We start from the raw sequence: 10,464 nt of genomic DNA, 5'->3' as shown, positions 1-10,464 counted from the left end.
AGAGCACATTGACCTGTACAAAAATAGATTAATGAAGGCAGAGTAATTCTGACAAAAAAGCAACTGTAAAGGGAATTTGTTACTCCACCTTACCTTACCATATACAAAATCTGGTAGAAGTAAATTTAATAAGAACTTGTTGAAATACCAACCTACTAAGAATCTAAAAACTGACCTTTTATGTCATTTCATCTCATAAATCACAGTAAATAGGAAATGCCTATGAAGAACTTGATTTCCTGTGATGCATGAATTATTCATGCTTGCTTCATAAAAGGCTAAGACTGCCGCACACTAGTTTATTTTATTTGTGCTCAGCAGACCTGTAAAGCACACAACCCGTCTAAGACCAGCCAGCATTAACCTACTAAGGAGAGTGTTGAATGGTGGAGAATATAGAAACAGTATAATGTAAAATACTGGACCATGAAGTTAGGATTAGCATGTATTGCTTGAAAAATGTTGAAAACAAGCAATCCGGATGCAATGGGGAAATTACCACAACTCATTTTCTAATCTCCGTGCCAAAAATGCACAGGGGAACAGATTGGATAACATTATGATGAAACTTTACATTCTCCAAAGAGGTACCGCTTAATTATCAAAATTTGGACCCACAGTGTCCAGTAATATACAAGCCCTGAACTCACAGAGATGAAACTACATGGTTACAGCGGAGGCTTGTGCATAAAAGACAGTTGGTGCTGGTCAGGAATATGGCAGATTTTTATCCACCGAGACCATGCATTCAATTGAGATAACGATACATCTGAGGATAAAATATGAATTTTGGTTCATCTAAAAAAATGCAACCACCCAAAATCATGGGTTAATTAAGACTAATGTACATAAGATACATCTGGACCCTGCCTTCCATCTACAATTGCAAATGGTGGTGACCTGAGAACATGGAGAATATGATTTGATGATAGATAACAAATGTTATTTCAGCCCACATTTGATGGCATGTACTTTCACCTTGGCCTCTCACTATCTTTACCTCCAGTAAGAACCCTGACACTGCAACGGGGGCATATATATTCAAGACCATCAGTCTTAGCGTATTCCTGCACACAATTGAACAGATTATCATACTCAGTTTTAAAACAGATGGACTGGTGTCAAGATACTTGTAAAAATACAACAAATATTAGTTTAATTTTAGACAATTTATAAATACTTGTAAAAACTCTTGAATCGCGTCAAAACCAACAAAAGATTGTTGAAATTTCAGACTACGATGAATAGTTTGATAAGCTTTTGAACCGCGTACAAAAACCTCACAATAATGGCAATTTCATTCTATATTGTGCTTTTCACACCGATCATTTACTCTAAAATGTTCATTAGTCATTATAATTTTTACCACATGAATCACAGCAAGAATTTGACAAAATACACCATATTGTTAGTGATAATAAATCTCTTCAACACCCCAATCCACCCAAGCCAGAGAAGCTATAATATAAGCATGACACAGATTGTGCTGCACAAATTGTTTTCTGCCCCTTCATGAAGTGAAAAATGTCATTAGACCAACACTAGGAGACCATAACTACATACAAGAAAAACAACAAAAGAACAAATCTTTCATGGGGCAACTGAAAATTGATAAGCTTTTCGTGAAGTTGTTGGAGAATTCAATACCAATGCACACATGATTACTGTCTAATGAATGACATACTGATCTGAAGAGCACACCTGACTCCACCTCAGACAACTGACAGTTGAAAAGGCTAAGGCTACTCTCAAAAAATCCATAACCTACCAGAACAATGCCCACAAGGAAGCCAACAAGATCTATGGATCAAAACATACATCCTTTTTGTTGTCCAGCAGCTAAAGCTAAATACTTTGATTCACAGTATTTTAGTGCAAAAGATTACTCAACAACCAGGCCAAGTTGGAAACCTAGAAATATCACTTGGGCATTACAAATCTCATTTTATTCCAAGTCATATCCAGAAATGATAACACTTGAGACAGCTTGATTCATGTCACCATGAAAGCCTGTATTAACTCTGATTTCTAAATATGGTATCCATGGCAATGTCTAAAAAATTATGAACTTCAAATAAACAAGGAAATTAGAAAGAGGCATTTTGATCCAACTACAGGTCACATTGGGAATCTGCAGCAGCACACTGCACTCCACTCTGAAGAATGGTGCGGCTACATGGCTTGGATCACTATGAGACAAGAAACCAATCTGGTCACAATAGAAACAACAGAAATATGCAATTACTGTGGATTTAGCAGTGTACCAGTGGAAGCTTCGATTCATAAAATGGAATATGAAAACATATAACTCATTAGGCAAAGATTAAATGTTGCAAAATAATATATAGAAATACAGTGTGCCAATGGAATTAATCTTAAGCAATCAAGAAACTACTAACATGCAAGGTTACATGAATCACGGGTGTGAATGGAATCACAGAAGAATCCAGTGTGGGCACAGCACTTCTCTGGAAATCAGGAATCGGGGAATCAAAACCCTAACCCCAATTTTTTTTATAAAAATATATTTAAAATTTAAATTTTATATTGAAAAAAAACAAACAAATTGAAGCATAGCAACAGTTTCGCTCTCGTACACATATTGCCAATTGAGGAATGAGCCAAAACAACGGAGTTTGCCGAAATTTAATGACTGCAATTGCTAGCAGATAGCATCATCAAATATTCAGGTTATAACACCAAAAAAATATGAGCCAAGATGGAGAACGGTGACAAGAGGTAATATCAATTGCTCTAATTGCAAAAAAAAAACCTACTGGTAGTGGAAGACTGTGCAGTGTGAACACTACTAATTCAGATTTCCAAACTACGATAATACATGATCGGTGATGGCCAAATACAAAGAGAGACCCATTAAATACAGAAAGACAGATTGCAAGTGAACTTTAATCTTTCAGATGAGTGCGACAGTTCTCTAAAAGACAGCCTACACTGAAAGATAATTTTCTGTACAAACTACTAAACTACAATATTTTGATGATTACACCTAAAACCCTAAAGTGCTCAACCGTGGCACTTGGGAAGATCACTCAAATTTTGACCAAGTTAGAAAATAATTATTATATAAATCTAAGTTGCAGGAAACATGGCCCTAGGGGTCGTTTCCCCAGGGGAAACGAAACGAAACGCGTTTCCCCGTACCGTACGGCCTGGAAACGTGTTTCCGGCCGTACGGAAACGTGGCCGTATGGCCAGAAACGCGTTTCCAGGCCGTACGGGCCACGTTTCCCAAAAAAAACAGTTGTTTTTTAATTTTTTTTAATTTGTTTTTAAATTTTTTTAGGGTTTCCAGGATGTTCTAGAATTTAGGGATATGCAATTCATGGTAATGTTAAATTCTTAAAGTAAAAGTGATATTCTCCTTTATTTTTCATTTTCATCCTTTTACTTAAATTTTTAACATTACCATGAAATGACTCAGGATGTTTGAGAGTGGTTTCGCCCTCATTGGATTTCATATGGAGAAAGTAGAATTTTAGATCTCACTCAAAATCCAGCAGACTTGTTTGTTTTTCAGGATTTCAGGATTGGAGGGATTGCAATGTTTCCATTGGATTTTATCATGTACTAGGGTATGAAACTTGTATTTAATCAAGAGAACCAAGCCCTCTATGCAAGGGAAACTCTCAATAATCAAGATCATGTAGGGTACTAGGGTATGAAACGTGTATTTAATCAAGTCAGCACTAAGGTCGTTCGACTATGTAGGAGGAGACTCCCAATACAATAGTGGTCCTTCTAAAGAATGGGATGTGGATGCAGAAAATCTTGATTTGAATCTCTCTCTTGCAGCCTTATAGTCTTTATTGTACTTGCAGCCTCATATATTAATATAAATAAAGGCTGATTTTGATATTTGGATATATAATAAAGGTTGCTTTTGGACATTCGATATTTTTATTTTCATTATGTGATCATTCATGAGTAAATGTGATGTAAATTAAATCGTAATGTTTAAGTGTAATAAATTATAATGTATCATTTATGCTTTATGATTGCACATAGATATATATATATATATATATATATATATATATATATATATATATATATATATATATATATATATATATATTTAAATATTTTCAATATATATATATATATATATTCGCATTTCCCCATTTCCAAAATTTGGGGAGGTCGCGTTTCGTATCGCTTCCCGTTTCGGAAACTCGTACCAGTTTCCCCGTTTCGTGCAACTTAGATATAAATTGTGTGCTCCCTGCTCCTGGAGATGATGGTAAAAATTGTTCAAAACGTGCAGCTAGGAAGCAAATCTGCCACAATTCTGTCACTGGGATCCAGATTCACTTGTACCAGAAACAGATCCAATCTGAAATACACAAAAAAAAAAAAAAAGTAAAAACCCAAGAATCTTATATGAATCCGAAATTCCCAATTCAAGGAAGAATTGGATATGGGTATGGGGTGCCATAAGGCAAATCCAATAACAGTGCTAACATGTTATCTGTGTGATTAGGACCATTACAGCAAAATCTAGCAGGCCTAATGCAAAGTCCCACTAGGCAGATCTAGACCTTATGGCAACAAGAGATCAGCCACCACTGTCACCTCAGCAGCCTTTCTCCAGCTGCTTAGTGGTAGATTAAACCACAAGGGAGGCTTCCCTATATATAAATCACCTAAAGGATATTCAACCAGAAGGGTTTAAGGTGATGAAAGGTCTAATGATTGGGATAAAATACTGGTAGAACCAAGAAAGCTAAGATACTCTTTACCAAAGTTCAAGTACTCTATCTTTAGACCACTAAATGGATTAGTGAGCTGTTATAAACTAGGGTTTGATAGAATTTCAATGATATGGCATGCAGTGTCATATAACATCCAGAGGAAATAGCCTTACAATATGGATCAACAAGTAACAAGGCTAGTAATTAGGCATACAAGGTTTTGAGTATGCAACTGAGTTTTTGTGCTTGAAAAATAAAACAGCAAAAATTAAGACAGCGTCAGACCTAGTATTAGGGTTTTATTATATAATTAAAGCTAGATTTTGCTCTATCAAATTACTAAATGCAATCCCTATTAAAAGTGCAATAACACATCAAATGAAATTACTATTTTGCAGAATTTCAAGAAAAAACCTAAACCTAACCCTAAATACCTAGAATTTAGAGAGAAGAGGGAGAAAATATAAGTAAATGAGAGGTGGATCAACACCTAGTAGACTAGTGCCTTGGTCTAAATGGGCGATGCAGTCTTTTAGGGAAATTGAATGAAGAATGGCCTTGATGAAAAGGGTGAGATGGCAAGAGCCTGTTCTTACAAACCATAACGGCATCCTTAGATGGGAGATTGTAAGTTCAAGAGATGCACATGTCGGTATTTTGTTGAAGGATTCAAGGAAAGCAACTTCACCTAGCATAAGGAATCAAGATTTCAAAATAAATATTGCAATTTAAACAAGTGACATATAGAAACCCTAATTCACATAAGATAGCATGCAAAATTTTAAAAATAGACAATAAACTTACAAAATTTCCACAAGAATCTCATCAAATCTATCCCAAAGAAACATATTCATGCAAAAATCCCCCCTCAAAGACAAATTTGCACCATGAAACTACATTCCAGTCAAGTAGAAGAGAAGATAAGAGCTAATGCACCCTTCTAGAAAAGAAAAAGTGTACTAACGATGATAAAAATCAAAAGGGAGTAAAATCCCCCTCAAAGACAAATCCGCACCATGAAACTACATTCCAGTCAAGTAGAAGAGAAGATAAGAACTAATGCACACTTCTAGAAAAAAAAAGTGTACTAACGATGATAAAAATCAAAAGGGAGTAAAATCCCCCTCAAAGACAAATCCGCACCATGAAACTACATTCCAGTCAAGTAGAACAGAAGATGAGAGCTAATGCACACTTCTAGAAAGAAAAAAGTGTACTGACGATGATAAAAATCAAAAGTGACTCCCCTCTATTTATATGAGGGGAACCAAGTCACTTTTTCATGATTCTACAAGAAAACCTCTAAAATCAATATTTTCTGTTGGACCCTTGTTCATGGTAAGATCTTGACAACATAGAATTTGATCGAGGGGATACATGGACCCTCTAGGTGTCCTCCTTGTCTTTCCAACGGAGAATCGCCTCATCATCTATTCCTTCAATATGACTACAGTTCAAAGGTCAGATTCTCAATTGTTAAGGGAGTTGAGCACAAATTTAGGAATCGTGATTCTTGGAAGCACATGTTTGACAATTGGTACAATTTATAAAAGAGGCTCTTTTAAAAACAAACCCATCTTTAGAAGAGTTTGGAATCTAGACGAAACTCCCCAAATGAGTATACTCAAAGGTATGGTTAGTGTGAAATCAAGCCACCTTTGAACAAGTGTTGATAAACCTAAGATAGTGGCAAATAAAGCTAAAGCTCTATTAGCAAAACTCTTTAATTCCAAAGGAAATTGGCTTTTACCAAATCAAAATGTGGACAGGGATGAAGCACAAAGGTATGATCAATACAATCTAAATATTTCTCCTATAAAACCCAGAACTAGGCAAGTCTTAGATCATGTTGGCAGCTTCCAATGTGTACTCAAGATTTTCAACAGTGGAATACACTTCAAAAATCCTTCCTTCTCTTTTATGATAGTGCCTCAAAATGGAATCCTGGGGTGGCAAATATGGGAGGGTTTATCATAAATCTCAAAGGTACAATTCTATATAACTTTGCATGGAGTCTAGGTATTCCACTAAGAGACAGACTGAAGCATACACACTTTTCCAAGGCTTGAAACTAGTCAACATTCTTCATACACAAAGTTTATTAGTGGTGGGGGATTCCAAGAATATTATTAGGCATATGGTCTTAGGCACTAATCCTCTTGATTCCAAGTTAGTTTCTGTGTTTATAAAGATCAGGAAAGCTACAATTCTCATTCCTAGTGTAAATTCTTACCATGTACTATAATTAAATATAGGTTTTTTTTCCTTTGTATTAGTTTTGGAATTTTTTAGGAGTTGTGTTGGCACTCCCATGTTGTATTCATACTGGTTGTACTTCTCAATCCCATTTCACCACAGTTTTATACATATATGTTGGTTTCTTTCCTTGTATTATTTTTGGCATTTTCTAGGAGTTATGCTGGCACTCTGACATTGTATTCATACTGGTTGTACTCTTCAGTCCCATTTCATCATGGATTTATACATTGTGCTAGCACTCCCATGTTGAATTCATATTGGTTGTACTCCTCAATCCCATTTCATCTCATTTTTATACAAATATGTTGGTTTCTTTCTTTGTATTATTTTTAGCATTTTCTAGGAGTTACACTGGCACTCCGACATTGTATTCATACTAGTTGTACTCTTCAGTCCCATTTCATCATAGATTTATACATATATGCAAGTTTCCTTCTCTGTATTATTTTTTGTTGAAAATAGTTGTTATTGATGTCAAAGGATGTCCAAACGAAAGAGGAAATTACATAGTCAAATATCATATTTTGCGACCTTTCCAACTGTCTATGGCCCTCCCTCTAATTCCATAGGAACGAGAAGATATGAAATATTTTGTCAAGATGACCCAACCAAAGTACAAGCAGGCCCCATTTGGATACCCTATCTTTGAAGGCATTTTTACTCCAATTACCTAGCTCAAATGGGAGCATGAGATATATGGTTGGAAAGCTTCTTCTGAGACCTTTCCAATGGGTATATGGCATGCCTTCTAATCCTGACAATTGAGGAGAAATGGTTTTTTTTTCACTATACATTCTTCTAGTTACACCAGTCAGCCCTACACCAGCGTCCAAATACACTATAAATAGGTGCGAGAAGAAGCATTTCTAACCATTGGACTCAAGAAGTTGGTTTCATGTTTAGAAGAGCAAAGAAGTGTGTCTAAAATGCATACAACATGAACTAAGAAGAAGTGAAATGAAGCCGAGTTGAAGCAGCGTTTTGTGGAAGGGTTTTGGCACATCATTTGAAGGGTTTTTGGCATTGTTCTTGGGAAGGATTTCTGGTTGTTTGAGGTATGTTTAAGGACAAGTACTGAAGGTTTTAGGCAAGATTTCAAGTTTGTTAGAAATTCGAGTTGAGACCTAATTGAAGATCAATTCCTACCCTGGTTGGAGGCCCTTTTGTTTCTCAATTTTAAGAGAAAATAATGATCTGATTGTGAAGATGGTCGAGCTCTATTGGAGGTTGTTTTCAAGCCTATTTCTGGAGGATAAACTCTAGCATTGTAGAAAGTCGAGTTTAGTGTGCAGTGTAAAAGGAGGCCAAGCCCTAATTCAACTTTTGCAAACATGTTTTTAAGCCCAGAATCAAGACTGAAATTCTGAAGAGGTGGAGGTCTATTTAAGGTGTGACAATACAGTTGAGGGAGTTGTTAGTTGAGCATTGTTGATTGTTGAAGTTGTTAAGGAAATCCTACAAGAGGTTGGAGCCTGCAATGAAACTTCAAGGTGACTAGGGCAGAAGCAGGGTAACAAGGTGACCAGGAAGCAGAAAAAGGATAAGTGGTTGTGGTCAAGCTTGAAGGTGCAGACCTAAGGGTGGCGTGCTAGGGGGACAACCCTACTAAAAAAAGTGAATACATTACAGGAATTGGTGTCGACAAGTCCAAGGAAAAAGTATAAGGAATAGGTTGGTGCCTACAAATTGCTAAGTTGGTGCTCAGTTGAGGAGATTGGAGTCTCCAAAAGGTTGGTGTCTATAAATTTATTGAGTTGGAGTTCATCTAAGGGACTAAAATCTCGTGGATTAGTGCCTATGAAAGATGTAAGTTGGCAATTACTAAAGATTGGTGTCCTCATCTTGATAAGTTGGAGTCTACACTTTTTGTAAGTTGGTGCTTACAGAGGATTGGTGTCCTGACAAATGGCTGTAATGAATTGAAGATTGTTTACAAGTGTTTCTTCTTCAAAAAATTTACTTCCACTTTTGATCTTTGTGTTCATACATTGTAAATTAATATGATGTGAATTCAATTTCAAGATTAACTAAGTGAAAATTTGTTAAAAATAATGAAATATTGATTCAACACCCTCCCGCACCCCAGTACTTCCAACATTTTTGGCATATTTTAAGAGTTGCACTGTCACTCCCACCTTGTATTCATACTGGTTGTACTCTCCAGTCCCATTGACCTACTTTTGTGGCTATTTGTCAGATATTAATAAAGTTATATTATCTTATCTTATGGGAAAATAACTCTTTAGCAGGTTAATTCGCAATTAACGAGACTTTAGGAAAAGAGGAAGATATTGTCATTAATGACAAGGCTTATCACCAACCAATTCTATGATTATGAAGAATAATACATGTAGGACTGAAATAAATGGGCACATGGCCCATGGGAAGGATAGCGGAACACTTGGTAATCCACTTAATGTGAAGCAACATCTCCCTCCCTATAACATCCTTCAGCTTCATTCCTTACATGATTATGGAACCGTCCACCAAATTTGGCAAAAGAGCTGTGGGATTACGGCCCCCATGGATGGATTTCTACATGTGGTGCTTCAGGCAACTCTATTTGTGATTCTGGCTGACAGCATTTGGCCTGGCAATTTGAACTTTGGTATGCTTGCTCCTTGCGGGATTTTCAAGTAAGTTAATGTTTTCAACCCCATCCCTTTCTGCAAACTGGGAAGAACTCTAGGTGGTTTCAGAAATTGGTCTTGAAATATATGTACCTGTTGTTTCTGTCAAGCATTTGACAAGCACTGAGGAGGCACGACGGCATAATTGAAGGAAATAAGAACTCACTTCAATCAGTCTCAAAAAAAATTCAAGAGCAGAACATCAGTGTATCCTCCCAGATTGAAATTATAAGGGGGATATTGGTGCAACAGTGTATCCTCAACGTCTCGTGATTGGCTGTCTCTTCATGATTCTACTGTCATTATTGTTTTATAGTTGATATTTTCTATGTATAATGTGACACGAGGAATTAATTAAGAAATCGCTGGAAGTAATTATTGGACTAGAAGATCATGAAAAATCAACAAAGGAAGCATGTTAAAAATATCAGCGGTTAATAATGCTGATTTTATTGACCAAAATATAAGTACAGCTGGCTGTTTCAACCAATTTCTGCGAAAATCAGGAACAGAAATCACTTTAAAATTGTCTATGATGTAATAGAACTCATACAATAGACACCAGAATGTCAGACAGTAAAGTAGAATATAATGGTGGGCAGCATGGGCTCTTTTTGATAAGACTAGACAGCAATGTTTCTATAAAAATCATACCAATTAGCACTGATATAAAGGAACACCAGACCTTCTAATAGCAGTAATTAATGCAAGAAATAATAACAACCTTAATTTTAAAAAAAAGCCAGAAATAGGTGAGCTCACTTTACCCCTTGTCACTCCTGAAAGGAATTCTGCTGTCATCAAAACAGGTAAACTCTAGTACTTTTGAAAAAATAAATCAGAGAAAGACATGACAACTTTTA

General features: G+C 36.1%; 1 protein-coding gene across 1 annotated transcript in view; it reads right to left on the bottom strand.

The window, feature by feature from the left end:
* Positions 1-508: 508 nt before the first annotated feature.
* Positions 509-10,464, bottom strand: part of LOC149220637 (ARID/BRIGHT DNA-binding domain-containing protein) — a 107,077-nt gene continuing 97,121 nt past the window's right edge. The window contains exon 15 of the mRNA XM_089384844.1: positions 509-1,067. Coding sequence (XP_089240970.1) covers positions 975-1,067 — 93 coding nt within the window. The 3' untranslated portion in view covers positions 509-974. The remainder of the gene's footprint in view (positions 1,068-10,464) is intronic.

This window comes from Pinus tabuliformis, chromosome Q, assembly GCF_031772625.1.
Source record: "Pinus tabuliformis cultivar Carrire ecotype Pingquan chromosome Q, CPIR1, whole genome shotgun sequence".
Lineage (NCBI taxonomy): Eukaryota > Viridiplantae > Streptophyta > Pinopsida > Pinales > Pinaceae > Pinus > Pinus tabuliformis.
Note: the sequence above shows the minus strand (reverse complement) of the source record. Positions and strands in the feature narration are given on the sequence as shown.